Source organism: Podarcis filfolensis, assembly GCF_964270895.1.
Source record: "Podarcis filfolensis genome assembly, chromosome: Z".
NCBI classification, from domain to species: Eukaryota; Metazoa; Chordata; class Lepidosauria; order Squamata; family Lacertidae; genus Podarcis; species Podarcis filfolensis.
Window position 1 is genome coordinate 2,283,730 of NC_139617.1, and position 15,939 is coordinate 2,299,668.

General features: G+C 47.5%; 2 protein-coding genes across 6 annotated transcripts in view; one reads left to right on the top strand and one right to left on the bottom strand.

Moving 5' to 3' along the window:
• Positions 1-15,939, top strand: part of KLHL13 (kelch like family member 13) — a 1,461,558-nt gene that overhangs the window by 1,268,622 nt on the left and 176,997 nt on the right. The window lies entirely within an intron of this gene.
• Positions 1-15,939, bottom strand: part of DOCK11 (dedicator of cytokinesis 11) — a 153,663-nt gene that overhangs the window by 134,463 nt on the left and 3,261 nt on the right. For 4 of the 5 annotated variants that reach the window (XM_083595334.1, XM_083595336.1, XM_083595337.1 and 1 more), the window contains exons 2-3: positions 1,795-1,911; positions 641-730 (exon numbers count right to left, since the gene is read on the bottom strand). In XM_083595334.1, the coding sequence (XP_083451460.1) occupies positions 641-730; positions 1,795-1,911 (207 nt within the window). Of the gene's footprint in view, positions 1-640; positions 731-1,794; positions 1,912-8,624; positions 8,670-15,939 lie in introns of those variants that run through there. The other variant, XM_083595335.1, reaches the window with a different exon arrangement.

Here is a 15,939-nt window from a genome sequence, read left to right on the forward strand (position 1 = left end):
AATTATTTTAAAGAAATAATTTAAAGAAAGCCCTTCACAGGCGACGTCATGAGTGTCTTTTCAGTTCTATGCTTGTCTGTCCTCAGCAGTTATTGTCATGCTTTCATAATTAAAAAGAGGAAGCAAGTCACACGTTTGGTTTTCAAAAAATAAATAAACAAACATCAATTTCCTCAGTTACTTTTTTTAATGCAGAGTTCAACAAAGAAGTAATACCCTTCATTTTTGAGCAACACAACACAGGAAGCTTAAGTTCCAAATGCACCAACTCTTTCAAAAAGGGCCCAAATCTTCCCAAGCCTGCTGGATTTGCACCTAAATCTGAAGCAGCAGTTTACGGTTCTCCTAATGAAACTACAATTCACCTGGGAGTTGTGGAAAATGTGGTACATAGATAAATTGACTATGGCAAAGTGTGTGTGTGTGTGTGTGTGTGTGTAGCTGCCCCATCCTGCCTCCAAAAACTGGGACTGTGCCCTAGAACTCTCTGGCGTCACTGCAGGCTTTCTATGTGCATTTGGAGCATGCAGAAAGGACTATTCACCCAGGTCTCTCTCTTTTCCTTTACCTAAAGGGGGAAAGGAGTAAGACCTATTTTGCACGCGCACCCCGTCAGTATCACATCCTTCAGGACCCTTACCTCCTGGACAAAGAGACTCTGAGCCTTCTTCAGAGCATCTTCTGGCACTGTAGACTGAACAGTCCTCCTCTGGCGCCCGACAACAGAGACCTGGAAGGGGGAGTAAAAGCAGTCAGAGGCTGCAGAATGACTAGAGTTGTAAGGGGGCTTTGCAGATGGATGGAAGAGGGAGAAGCACTGCTCTTGTGTCCTGGTCCTGCCTCCAGGCTTCCCACTGAGGCCCCTGGTTGGCCCCTGTGAGAACAGGATGCTGGACCAGGAAGACCAATGGCCTGATTCCTAGCGCTTGTAGGTTCTTATGAGCTACAATGCAGATGTGTCTACAGCAGGAATGGGAAATTTTGTTCATCCCAGATGCTGCTCATCCACAACTCCAGCAGGTTTGGCCACAACATGGGCATCTGAAGGACCACCCTGCCCTGAGGGGAGGGGAGACAAAGAAGAAACAGTTTTCACCCCCTATACAAACAAGTTGTTTTTCTTATTCTTTTGTAACCTTTTTAAAAAAAAAATATTTTTTTTAAAAAATTGTGCTTATTGTTGCAATAATCTTATGCAAATCCACACTGCAAGATCTACCTGCAAAGTGGTATATAAGTACAATCAATCAATCAACCAATCAATCAATATATATCAAGAGGGTCAAAGTCCCAAAGTAACAATTCTGCATGGCAAAAGGGCAGCATATCCGGTGTGAATACGAAAGGAGCCCAAGAGCCCTCTCCTGTCCTGCAATTCTCAGCAACTGGTATTCAGAAGCACTGCTACTGCCTCAACTAGCAGTCCCTGATAGCTTTCTCCTCCAGTTGTTTGGAGCGGTGGAGTGCTGATAGCACTAAGGCTGCAGGTTCAATCCCCGTATGGGACAGCTTCATATTCCTGCACTGCAGGGGGTTGGACTAGATGATCCCTTCCAGCTCTACAATTCTAGGATTCTATTAAGTCTATGAATTTGTCCAACCCTCTTTCAACAATAAAGATGCAGGCAGGTGCATTCATCAATTTCCAAGGCTGTGTTCCTATTGTGTGCTGCTCAGAAGTGGCAGTATGAAGAGGTATAAATAAACTATTCGAACAAGAAAAAATGAAATGAGGTGACCAGCTTGCAGCTGAGACCCAAATGCCAAGGAGGAGGAGAAGCAGCAACAACTCACAGAGGCGTCTTCCATGGGGAACATAAGCAAGTCCCGGAGAGGGTCGCTGTAGATCTGCGCTTTCTTTTGGGAGACGACATTCTCGTAGTCCAAGGGCTCAATCACCTTCGTCTTTTCCTGGCAGGAGACAAGACAACACACAGTCAGGTACTGCATAACGCCCCATTAACTGTGATTGCCTCACTCTATAGGCATCCACGACAGCACTTTGACTCACAGAACCAGCACTGCTACAAGTGCCATGTAGTACTCGTTCTGCATTTATAAGTATTCAATCTTTTGGTGTGGCAGGGTGTGTTAGGGTACTAGCAACAGCAGCAGCAGCAGCAGGAGCAGCAAACTGAGTGATGAGACCATGGCATATCTTCCAACAAACCAAGGTTTACAACTTCCCAAGCCCTGCATTGTTAAACTATGACTGAAAACATTATAACTTCTTTGCACCTTCCAGAGGGAGAACTAAGGTGTTTTTGGGATGGAATTATGCAAGCCAGGCTATGCCATATCCTGGAACAACCCCCTTACTGTACACCTCAGTAACTGGTATGTTTTGCACGCTGGCTTCTTCTCTCCACTCCCAAATGCTTTTGTATTTTGATATTCCAAAAGTTGGTTGTAAAACCACTTTGGGCACAGCTCACTGTGGGAAGCACCATATAAAGGAACTAAAGTGAGGAAGCAAAAGTGTGAGCAGCGTCAATCAGTATATCCATCCAGTTATACAACTGCCCCAAAATATCTTTGTGCATCAGATCATTTGAAGAAATCTGCACATTTCTGGGCTGGGAAGTGGCAAGCTCTCCCTGGGGGCTGTGTGTGTGTGTGCGTGATTGTGTGTGTGTGTGTGTGTGTGTGTGTGTAAGAATAAAGTTTAAGCTGTGGGAAAGATGTTCATGAGCAGCCTTATGGGGGTTTGGCCAAAAAAGGGTCCTATGACTTGGTCTCCAGCCAGTGCCCTGTGATGGGCAGAGCTCTTCTGCTGAATGAACAGCAGCTCACCTGCAACTTTGCAACAAAAATGCTTAACAAAACAAGTACACGCACAGAAACTGGCGAGTTCCCCCAGTTTTCAGTTAAGTGTGCAAAAATGAAACACTCTCTCCCATATACACCCTGTCTCTGTTTTTATTTATTTAATTAATTCACACCCTGCTCCTTCCTCCCAGAGGAGCCCAGGGCAGCAAACACTTGAGTCCTAGAGCTGGAAGGGACCACAATGATCATCTAGTCCAAATCCCCTGACATGCAGGAATCCTTTGCCCAAAGTGGGGCTCAAACCCACCGTCCTGAGATTAGAGCAGGTCTCCTGCTCTACCAACTGAGCTTATCCCTCGGAGAGAGATGAAACAACTGAAAACATCTAAAAGCAGTTCTAATACAGATTTGTTTATCGCAATCAAGGCCAGCCTTGCAAAGGGGGAAAGGTTGTCAGCAGATGCCACAAGATTGAAGGCCCAATTCCTACATTTGAGGAAGAGAGCTCTAGATAAGATGGCATCTGGGGGATGGTCTCATCTGCAGAGCACAGTGATCACTTGGGCATCATCTTGACTCTTAATACTGGAAGCCACTTGGGGCAGGGACCTCTCCTATGCTTTGTGAAACACCAGCATACACTGAGGACACGACATAAATAGCCACTACGTGCACACACATTAAAAGCAGTGCAAATTGCTCCTGCACTCTGCAAATGTGCTTGGATTCTTTTGCTATAAAATAAAGTTATTAATAACTCTTCTGTGTCCTTTGAGTGGTTCTGACTCTGATATCAGAGGGAGCTTTGATTCAACTGCAGCAGAAGCCAAGGCGATGCATTTAAACTGTAGCCACTCTCTCCCTTCCTTGGGCATTCTTAGAATTCTTAGGGGTGGTTAATCTGCAAAAAGGAACAGATTTATGAGTCCAGTTAAAAGCTCTGCCACTATTGCATTTTCAACACCCTCCTGAGCTGAGGCAGCGACTCTGACCTGGTTTTCTTTTATCCTTCTGCAAAAGGAGAACTACAGAAGTTCACATCCTGGCCCTTTCAGCTCCTGATTCTCCTTTAGCCAGATGCATTTATATCTGGGTTAGGGCAGAGAAATGTTAAGCAAGGTTTCTAAAGAGTAAAATGAAATAGCCAAGCAGGATAGTACATTATCGCTAAAATGCTGGAGATTTACTCCTGGCAGAGTCTAAACACAGCAAGAGCCTGTTGGATCAGGCCAATGGCCCGTCTAGTCCGGCATCCTGTTCTCACAATGGTCAACCAGATGCTTGTGGGACGCCTGCAAGTAGGTTTGGAGCACAATAGCCACTTCCCCTCCTGTGCTTTCCAGCAACTGGTATTCAGCAGCACTGCTGCCGTTGACTGTGGAGGCTGAGCAGAGTCACCCTGGCTGGCAGCCATCAATAGCCCTCTCCTCCTCCGTGAATTTGCCCAATCCTCTTTTAAAGCCACCCAAGGGGGTGGCCATGCCTGCCTCCTGTGGAAGTGAGTTCCACAGGTTAACTACGCACTGCATGAGGAAGGATTTTCTTCTCTCTTGAATCTGCCAACATTCAGCTTCATTGAATGTCCCTGAGTGGTTCCTGCAACAGTTCTAGGGTTAAGACAGAGAGAAACTTCCCTCTATCAACTTTCTCCATGCCAGGCATAATCTGATAAACATGTCACCTCTTACCTGCCTTTCTCTTGAACTAAAAATGCATTTATTTAAAGATGTACATCCACTGTCTAATGCAGTAAAAGTCAATGTGGTGGTTTCCAGATATTTCAGACACCAACTTCTAGCAGCCCCACTACCCAATGCAGCCAACGGCCAGAGATGATGGGAGCTGCAGTCCAAAGGTATTATAATTTTAATGATTTTTCAAGAAAACATTAACACATCATATTTCAACAAAACTTAGGTTTTCTCCTCCTCTCCACTCCTTCTTCCCACTCCCACACAAACTTAACAGAACTTGTCACAATAGGTGCATATATATATATTTTTAATGACACATTTCGATTATACGAAAACATCCTTCCAAACACCCCCATTTGGGTGGCCTGTACCTATGCTCCTTGTTTGAGGCATATGAACTGAAGTGGAACCAGCCATGGTAAAAAATAATTGGATTTATTATGTTATCTTCTTTCTCGGATTTTGCTGGTCCATTTCTCCACCAGGATTAAGTCCTGAACATATGCAAACCAAACTTCAAATAGGTCAGCAGTCCAAAGGCATTTGAAGGCCCCCCTCGTTGACCTAGCCTTGTTCTAAGCCATTCCTAAGGCAGCTTAGAAGAGGGCAAATTCCTGCAGCTTCTGCTCATTCGCAGCTGCAGGTGCTCCCGATGCCATCTGGGGGACTGAGCAGCACATCTTTTGCAGCGGTGTCATCCGTGCACAGCCAATCAAGCTCATTATGGCACCTAAAAAGAAGCTCAAAAAACCCTAACACAAAGGGAGGGAGGGAGGGAGGGAGAGAAGACTACACCGGGGTCAGCAAATTTTTTCAGCAGGGGGCCAGTCTACTGTCCCTCAGACCTTGTGGGGGGCCGGACTATATTTTTTTGGGGGGGGGGGAATGAACGAATTCCTATGCCCCACAAATAACCCAGAAATGCATTTTAAATAAAATGACACATTCTACTCATGTAAAAACACGCTGATTTCCAGGCCGTCCGCGGGCCGGATTGAGAAGGCGATTGGGCTGGCTTTGGCCCCCGGGCCTTAGTTTGCCTCCCCATGGACTACACCAGGGATGTCTATTTTCCAAAGAGGGCCAGATTTGATTAAGTGAACCAAAGGGCCGACCAAAGTTACTGACCTTTGTTTAGGATTGAAGCTGTTGAGCTTTTTTTTTAGGATTTTTACCCCAAGAAATAAACTTCCGCAGGGGCCGGATTAAACTGACCGGCAGGCCGAATTAGGCCCCCAAAACAGACTTTGGACATGCCTAGACTACACCATATGGGTGAAGCAGGAGGTGCAAGCCTCCACATTAACATAGGAAAGAAGAAGTGATGAACCCTGCAATGTTCAGTTTGTGGACGGATTTCAAAACCATGTGCCAAGTATTTCTGTACCAGAGCCACTCTAATTCCCAAAAAACTCCACCCAATCTTTTAGCTCTTCACAAAAGCTTTCTAGCGAATTAGATTCCTTATTAGGATGCTAATGGCAGATCAAATAGCAGGCTTTGAACATAACTGTGGCTTTCATGGATTGCAAAAAAACATCACCACCCTGAACACGTGGGTGAAACAGAGTTTGTCCCCCCCCCCCTTTAAATAAAGGTGATTTTATCTCTCTGTTACTGGAAGGCTCAGGCATGGAAACTGATCTCCTTAATCAGTCCACATATAGTTATGGGGATGAGGCAAATGAACGCAAACCAAATAGAACAACCATCAAACATGGCACATCTTAAGTGGAACTTCAGGTATACTGCTGCCCCACAAAAAGCTTTGCTACAGAGGCAGGCAATTAACAGCTTCCCTGTGGACCCTGCCTCCAAAAGACACACAGGTTGCAACCCTCATTGTAAAAGCTGGTCCTTCTCTGGCAAAAGGGTACAGAACCCTGCTCTCAGTCAGAGCAGTCATCTCAATTGCATGCTTTTAGTTCTAACAGAAAAGCAATTTATTCCTGGCTCTCAATGCACTAGGAGACAAAATACCAGCCCCCACTCACTCCCCACTCAATGGATTCACTGGAACAGCTGGAAGGCTTCCATCGCACAGGCAGCCTGGGAAACGCATCTGCCACCACATCTCCGGGCAACCCCTTTGTGAGCAAAGAATTTGGAGAAAGCTTCAAGTTGTGCACATGGGTGGGCAGCAATAAAGGGGTCAGGCCTGACATGGCGAGGCTCCCAGACTCCGTCACCAGAGAGAATAGGACACCTGTGGGAACTCGATTCTTGGAGGGTGAGTTTGCAGCACTGGGTAGAAGAGTGGAGAGGTCCAAACACCAAATTTGTAGCTCTCAGGTAAGGCGCTGTTGGTGGTCACCTTCAGGAAAGAGGCAGGATGGAAGATCAAACGTTCCTGAACTTCTGGTGCTTCTCTCAGGTGCTTCTCCAAAGCCAGATATGCACTGCAGATGACTCCTTACACAGCAATGGGCAGAAGTTGTGATAGCACCTCATTCTGCTGCAAAATCTCTTTCTCAGACTCTGAGCTCTCAGCCTGACTCCCATCTCTGGATGCCTTTTGCTGAACTGTCCTGAAGCCATTATGGGCCCATGGACTACTTTGGGTGCTCCAATGGTGAAGGAGGGGCTAAGTGGCCAAGGACCAGCTGCTTAGAACGTGGTGCTGATTAAGGCCAAGGTTGCAGGTTCGACCCCCATATGGGCCAGCTGCACATTCCTGCACTGCAGGGAGAGCTGGACAAGATCCGCAGGATACCTTCCATCATTCTATGACCAGGCAGCTGAAAGGGCTGCAGGGGTGACAGGCCCTTACTGGTCTCTTAAAGAAGAGCTACTGAACATGGACTAGCCAGTAGCTCAGCGCTAGAGCAGCTGTTTTGCATGCAGAAGGTCCCTAGTTGAATCCCCACCCTCTCCAAGTAGGGCTAGGAATTTTCCTGCCTGAAACCCGAAAACTGTGGCTTATCCATGTATGAACAGGGATACAGTTTCTGTAATACAGTGGCACCTCAGGTTAAGTACTTAATTCGTTCCGGAGGTCCGTTCTTAACCTGAAACTGTTCTTAACCTGAAGCACCACTTTAGCTAATGGGGCCTCCTGCTGCTGCGGCACCGCCAGAGTACGATTTCTGTTCTCATCCTGAAGCAAAGTTCTTAACCTGAGGTACAATTTCTGAGTTAGCGGAGTCTGTAACCTGAAGCGTATATAACCTGAAGCGTATGTAACCTGAGGTACCACTGTATAATTAAGTAGAGACTGGCACCCCTGCAGGCTGTGCTCATCCACCAGTCTACCCCTTTGCCCTCCCCCAAACCTTATGCGCCCCCTCCCTTTACACCTCACACTACCCGTCACCTATCCCCCCCACAGCTTGCCCCACTTCTCCCCTACAGTTTGCTCCAAGCCTCGCTTCTTTTAATTTCCCCATCCCCTCTGCGTTAAACAGCTCACTTGAGCCATCAGGCCTTTCCTCACACTGCAGCGAGAGGGAGCCAGGCGAGCAGCATGACAACACACTACATTTTTATGTATAAGTGAAGATATGATAATACACTTTTGCATATTATTTTAACTATGCCTTTTTAAGTACACTTTCTACCTAATAGATGCATTTTTTAACAGAACTTTGCTGCAAAATCCGAAGAATCCCAGGTGTTGAAGGATAGGGTCTATTCCAGGATAGGCAACCTAAGGCCCGGGGGCCGGATGCAGCCCAATTGCTTTCTCAATCCGGCCCACAGACGGTCCCAAAATCAGTGTGTTTTTACATGAGTAGAATGTGTGTTTTTATTTAAAATGCATCTCTGGGTTACTTGTGGGGCATAGGAATTTATTCATTTCCCCCCCCAAAAGTATAGTCCGGCCCACCACATGGTCTGAGGGACGGTGGACTGGCCCATGTCTGAAAAAGGTTGCTGACCCCTGGGCTATTCCGTTTGCATATTCTTTCAGGAAGTGCAAATTAAGGAGAGCCACATTAAAATGCAATCTGAACCAAATTTCTTCCCCTATGCCCACTTATGGCTGAAGACGAATCTTGCCAACATCCAAGGATGGCTAGCACTGTCCAGACCCATAGCAAGCAGGGAGAGATGACCCCTTTCTCTTTAGCCCCTTGATTTTGGCCTTCTGGTTAATGTTTTCTGCCTCAGGACTAGCTCCATCGTTTGGCGCAAACACAGCCAATGCCGAAAAAAACCCACCAGACGCTCACTAATGACTAGCAGAAGCATCCCAGCAGGCAGATTTCCCAGAGCTCATAGCTTTCCATCTAGTGAATGTGGAAAAGAAAAAAGCACAGAGCTAAGAGGTTGCTTTCTGTGACAAAAGAGAGAACTTTTCCAAGGGCCTCAGCCGACACTTGCCAGTTCTGGATCTGTAGCGCCTCCTTCAAAACGCCTTGCAGGGATTTGCTCTGTCCAGGAGAGGGCTAGGCCCCAAGAAGCATTCTCTGCCCCATATCAGAAGCACAGAACCCAGGCCACAGTGGTGCCACCAGACCCAAGCAAGCTGCCCTGAGTTTATAAGATACAACGAGACCCCCAGAGGCAACCTCTCCAAGCACGTGTATGGAACCTGCACGCCTCTAGGTGTCATTGGGACTACAACTCCCATTAGCCCCCTCCAGTATGGTCAGTGGTCAGGGATGATGGGAGCTGTAGTCCAACAACAGCTGGAAGGCCACAAGTTCCCCAGCCTGGACTCAGATGGTTTCCCCTCCTTTTGACAGTTCAGAAGAGCTAGAAAGTTGTTAAAAAATAAATTAAGGTTCAATCAACACCTAAAGCTGTTCAAAATCGTGAATGCACAACTGGATAGCTCAGTCGGTAGAGCAGGAGACTCTTAAGCTCAGGGTCATGGGTCTGAGCCCCACACTGGGCAAAAGATTCCTGCATTGCAGGGGGTTGGACTAGATGACCCTCGTGGTCCCTTCCTGCTCCATAATTCTATGAAAGGAGAAGCTCAACAACCCTCCTCCCCCTGGCAAAAAAAATTGCTACCAAGAGATGGACAAGCATTTTTTTACTCCTTTACGTGGAATTCATTGCTTACTCTGTTCTCCAGGCAGAAAAGAAGCCAAATCACCCCAGTTTTTATTACAAACCCACCACCACATGGCAAGGCTGTCCCTATTAGGAGCTGCCACCAGGTGACTCCCAGGCCACAGCCTGAAAAGGAAACTGAAAGGTCAAGCTGCTGTAAACAAACAGGAGCTGGAAGCCAAAGGGAAGAGGGTTTCCCAGCACTTCTCCAGGGAATCCCAGTGAAAGCATTTTCCCCAAGAGAAACAAACACACTGGCTGATTAGAAGAGCTTCATTGAAAATTAAGCTCTCATGAGGTTTTCCCCTCTAATGCTTGCTCTGCACCTGAACACTATTGCAACTGAAAGGGCCTCAAGGTTAAGACTCTGAAACAAGATTCTGATGTCTTAGCCTCCTGTGCTGTGCAAAGGGCACATCAAACTCAACTTTAAATGTGCTCTGTCCCTGGTTATCTCTATTTTTGCTGCCACCTTACCAGATGGCACCAAGAGATTTAACTGAAAGTGAAGAAGGAATTGGACTAAGGCAATTAAGTTATTAGCTGACAATGGGTTTCCCTCCACACACAGCCCAGGGGCATCTAAGCCCTCCAAACAAAGCCTGTTGCCACAGGGGAAACCAGGGATGTGCCAATGAAACTGACTGCTGCCATTAATTTCAGGCCAATGCAAGACTCTCAGGACAGAAGCAACCTGTGTCATTCTCAAAACAACCAGCAAAGTCAGCTGCTCAAAGGAGAGCAACGGGGCAGCTGGCCAGCCTAGACAAAGCCCAGCACCCAAGCCCAAGGATGGGGAACCCTTTTCAGTTCAATGGCTGCATTCGCTTCTAGGCAGCTTTTTGTGGCCTGTGTGTCAGTGGTGGGTGAGGCCAGAAACAACAGTGGGCAGGGCAGCAATTGCTATGCACACACTCAACCCTTCCCCCCCCCCATCCAACCAGAGTTTATGGGCACATTCCAGCCAGGTGAAGGTGCTCAGGGAAGATGCAAAGTGGAGTTGGTGAAGGCTGTGGCTCGGGGAGAGCTCCAAGGGCCAGAGAGAAAGGCTTGGAGGGCCACACTTGGCCCCGTGCCTCAATCACCACCTTGATCCAGCGACTTCCCAGTGCAGCCAGAAGTCTTCCACCACCCGCCATCTGCAATGCTACCAGGTGTGTTTCCCATCACAAGAACGATGGCTCTTTGGGTCTTCCAGAGCATGAAAGCCGTGTGTTTTGCCATCAAAACTAGCTTTCCCCGTGTGTTCATTCTTGCACAGTGCACAATATCTGCTTTTGAATATCACAATAACTAGCAATGGCCACTCTGCACCCCCCTGTTTAGGTGCTGGATCTGAGGTCTTCTTGTTCACTCAGGCAGTTTGTAATTGAGCTGGTGCCTGTGGTGCCCATCTATTACTATTAATTAATTATTAATTACAATTATTAGCATTTATATCCCAACTTTCCTACAAGGAGCGCAAGGCAGCATACATGATCCCCCCTCCTCACTTAACCCCAACAACAACCCTGTGAGGTAGGATAGGCAGGGATACGGCAAATGGCCCAAAGTGACCCAGTGAACTTCACAGCAGAGTGGGGATTTGAACCCTGAGCTTCCAGGTCATTTTTCAAACTTGGGTCCCCTGCTGTTGTTGGACTCCAACTCCCAGCATCCTGGACCACTGGTCTTGCCTACTAGGGATGGTGGGAGTTGTTGGCCAACCACAGCTAGGGACAAAAGGTTGAGAAAGACTGCTCTAACCACTACACCACACTGGGTGGGGTGTTGTGATTGCCTTATTAATATTTTATTGGCTGGGCATTGCAGGGATTTTGTACTGCACACTGTTTTAAATTTTCTAGTTTTGTTTATTTTTATCTGTTGTATTACATCCTATAAGCAGATTCCTGCATCCCATAATCATGATGGCGATGGTGATGACAACACTCCAAGGCAGTTTCACAGCTACCTGATGCGAGGACAGAGGCACCTTTTAACAACCTCTGCACAGCTCCTTCTCCTGCTACTAAAGCTCTGTTGCGAATACAGCATGAACTTCTTTGCCCTGCTCTCTGGAGTGCAACATTCTGGGCTGCAGCCAACAAGCGATGGATCAGGAGTGGCTCCGGGAAGTCTGTTTACAGAAAACCACGCCAGAACCAGCTGGATCTGAGCCCTTTTGGTATCTGGAAAGGCTCGTGCTAGTCAGTTGTTTTCAGAGGAGGATGGCGAATTAGCCTCAGCTGCCCCACATCAGGAAGAATGCAGCTTTTGCCTCTCTCTGGATTTGAATCCCCAGAGAAATCATTGCAGCTGTCTCCTGTATTGCACCCCAAGGCAGAGAAGCAACCAAGCCGAAGAGAAGGGGGGGAATGTAGGGCAGCCCCCATTAGGAAAACGGCATAGGGGGCACGCAGGGATTTGTGTGGCATTTCAGAGACAAGCATGCAGGACTAGCCAATGTGTTGCCTCTCCAGGGACTCCAATTCCCATTGGCCCCTGCTGCTCAGGGCTGATGGGAGTTGTAGTCCAGCAACAGACTGGCTGCATGGCTACAGTGGTTTGCTTTTTCCTCCTCCAGGGATCAAGGCACTTTGAAAGAAGGTGTCAAGGCCTGCAGATATCCCTCTCCTGCTTCTGGTCACACAGGTTGTGCAGGCTTTGAGGTTGCTGTAATAGAAAGAAAAGCCTGCCACACTTGTTGGATCAGAGATGACAAGGGAAATCAGTGTGAGCAACAGAGGCGACGGTACCTGCACAATAACACTTTCAACGCTGAGCAAAACCCAACTGATCCTCCTCTCCAGCCTCCAGAACAGCCTTTGCTCTCCTGGTGCCCTCCAGATATTTTGGATGGCGACTCTCATCTGCCCCAGCCTTTTGTGGCTAACATTCAGGGATGATGAGAGTTGTAGTCCAAAACTTTTATTTTACAGTGGTGCCTCGCAAGACGAAATTAATCCGTTCCGCGAGTCTCTTTGTCTTGCGGTTTTTTCGTCTTGCGAAACACAGCTAATAGCGGCTTAGCGGCTATTAACGGCTTAGCGGCTATTAACGGCTTAGCGGCTTAGCGGCTATTAGAGGCTTAGCGGCTATTAACAGCTTAGCGGCTTAAAGAAAACAAGGAAACAAAGGAACAAAGGAAACAAACTCGCAAGAGCCCATAGGGAAAATCGTCTAGCGAAGCGACGCAAAAACCGAAAAACCCTTTCGTCTTGCACGTTTTTCGTTTTGCGGGGCATTCGTCTTGTGGGGCACCACTGTACCTCATTTTTATCCCTGCATTGCATGGGGTTGGACTAGATGACCCTTGGGGACCCTTCCAACTCTACAAATCTAAGATTCTATGATTGCATGTATTCACAGCCCACCTTTTCCTCCAAGGAGCTCAAAGTGGAAAACGTGATTCTTCCCCACTCAGCACAATTTAATCCCCACAACAGCCCTGTGAGGCAGTGATCAGCCCTCTGGCAGTGAGCTTCATGGCTGAGTGCAGATTTGAACCCTGGTCTCCCAGTCCTAGTCTGACACTCTAACCATTACACCACCACTGCCCCTCTCTCTGGAGGGAACCATTTTAAGGGAGGCTGTTCCGGAGCCACAGTGAGCAGGAAGGAAGCCAGAGACGGGGAACCTTGCCGAGTCACTCTAACGAAGATGAACGATAATAAGGCTCATGAAAAGCAAGACGTGAAAGCTTGCTGAGCAGCACTCCAACAGCCAAGCCAGGCATTCCTCCTCCAGCCAACTGCCGCTATTCTGGATTTGTTCTTTCTGACCACAAGAACTGCAAAGCTCCTTGACTCTGCTACCGAAGGCTGCTTTGGCTGCTGACTCTGCACCCACCGTTGCCGCCTCTCTGTTTCCAGGCAGCAACACCGGGCTGAAAAGGAAGCCACACTCTAGTTTTGGTTGCTGCTGAGCGATAGAGTGCATGACCCTCCCCAAGACGAAACGGGGAATCTGTTCCGGTTGTTCTCATCTGCTTTGCTGGAAGCACAAGTTGCACAGCAGGGAGGAAAGAAGCAAGCCAGCCTGAAATCCCTAAATGACCTACGATCATGCCTCCACCTGCCCACCCAGCTGACAAAACAGCTCACTTTCTGTGTTGCCTTGACCATGGGATGTTTGTGAGGTCTGACTCAATGGGACAGAGGTGCTGGGGGTGATCCAGACCTTCAGGGAATTAGAGCAGCGGAGTCAGCCTGCTGGATCAGGCCTTCGAAGTCAAGCACCCTGTTTGCACCCTGCCCAACCAGATGCCCCAGTGGGAAGCCTGCAAACCGGGCCTGAGTGCAGCAGCATCTCTTCTCATTTGTGATTCCCTGGTACCCAGAGGCATGCTGTCTGCAGCATAGGAGGCAAATGGCAGTTGGGTGATATTCTGGATTTCTTGCATTAAGCAACAGCAACACACATAATGAAATGATTTACTGAAAGAATCCTTCCTGAACTGTGCTGTTTGGGACTGCGGGTAGTGCATGGGGGAGGATGGGAATCACTTTTTAAAAAGCCATTCTATGCAGAAATAAATATACAGAACTCTTTTGAACGTAGAGCTCTAGTACATTACACGGAGGTGTTCCTGGCTAAACTTCATCCCGTATGTGCCTGGGGGGGTCAACGTATAAGGAGCCTTCGTTACATGGGGGTTGATTCAACAGTCCAGCCCCCTCCCTCCAAGTTGCAGCCTGGAGTGGTACATCCCCAGAAGACTCTGCTATGTGGTTTTGATGGACAGGCAGTGTTATGTACTGAGTTGAATAGGATCCAAAATGCAGCAGTCTGATTGGTCCTAGAACAATAGGATTCAGAATGCAGCAGTCTGATTGGTCCTAGAACAATGCAGCAGTATGATTGGTTGGCAGGAACCACCCAATCATGCTCCAGATTGAAGTGAATCCACAACCTGATTGGCTTACAGTAGAATTCCGGAATTAGCCAATCATGGGCAGCCCATTGTGTAAATAATGTATATAAAGCAGATACCTTGAGGGGACTTTCATTCATTCCTCCTCACCACTATGAGCTGAATAAAGAGCATGAAATCACTTTGCGACTCTGAATATATTTCAGGCAGATAACTGTTTGGGTTTTGATGGCCTCAGCCAGCTTCCTAGTTCGCACACTGTATCAGCAGCAGCAAGTCCCCTTATTTCTAGTGCCCTTTGCTGATTACAGGTCACTTCCTTTGCAAACCGACTGGATTGTTTATGGATAATGAGCAGAGAGATCAGCCAAGAAAGTATAATGTTATAAACAATGGTTGCTCCCAAAATCTAGGCTGAGCATTGCAGTAGCTGATACCCCACCCCGATCGAGTCACCCTACACAACCCAAAGATTTCCAGTATTGGGTGTGAAGGGTTACATTCTGACATGGGTCTCTGCAATAAGCAGGCCTGGCTTCCATTATATTTGTGTACTTGCCACTTCCAGGTTTGAAGACTGCAGTGCTCTTTACATGGGGACACGCTTGAAGGGCGACAAGGGTTCTGACAAGGAGCTGCCTGATCAAGCTACACCAATACACCATCTGCTTCACTGGTTGCCGGTTTGATTCTGGGCTCAATTTAAGGTTTGACCTCCGTCCCACTACATGTGCCCATCTGCAGGTCTTGCTGCCGGCCTGTTCATTCGTAGCACCAAGGATTTGTAACCGACTCCTGAAAAATGTACTCTGCTGCACTACGCCCAGTGGGCCGTGAAGACCATTTTATCTTGGTCTGCCTACCAAGGAACTTGATTTTTCATGGATCTGCTGGTGGTTTTTGGCACACACGTTATATTTTAGGCTGAAGTTTGCTCGAGTTTTGATTTTATGTAAGCAACCTTGTTATACGGCTGCAAAAAAAGGCAGGAGATAAATAAATAAGCCAAGACACCAGATCAGGGTTTATGGCTCTGTTGTAAACAATTTAATCACTTGATTTCAGCTATTTTCAGTTACTGGATTTTTGTGTGTGATTGGTTATGCGTTTAAACAACCCTAACCCCTGGGGTCACTACAAGACCATAGATCTAAAAATACTTCAGCCTGTCTTCTGGGAAATTTCTCCAAATGGGCCTAATTGTTACAACTGTTAATGACATTGCTCCTCTTGGGCAGAGATGGCTTGGCCACTGGACTCCATGCTCTGGTAACTTCCAGGCTGCAAGAGTGCTGGAATGCACTCTTTGTGGGGCTGTGCTTGAAGATGGCTCAGAAACTTCAATCGGATTACATTTTCATTTGCTAAAGAAACTTCAGTTGGGCTCACAATGCAGTGGCTGGGCTCCAGTTAGATATCAAGCGACCCCCATTTTGAAACAGCTGCACTGTTTTGCCATTTTGTTTCCAGGTCCAATTCAAGGTGCTCATGTAAGTGTGGCATGGTGGTTAGAGTTTCAGACCAGGACCTGGGAGATCAGGGTTCAAATCCCCACATAGTCATGAAGCTCACTGGGTGACTTTGCAGTCAGGCACAGCCTCTTCACTTACCTCACAGTCA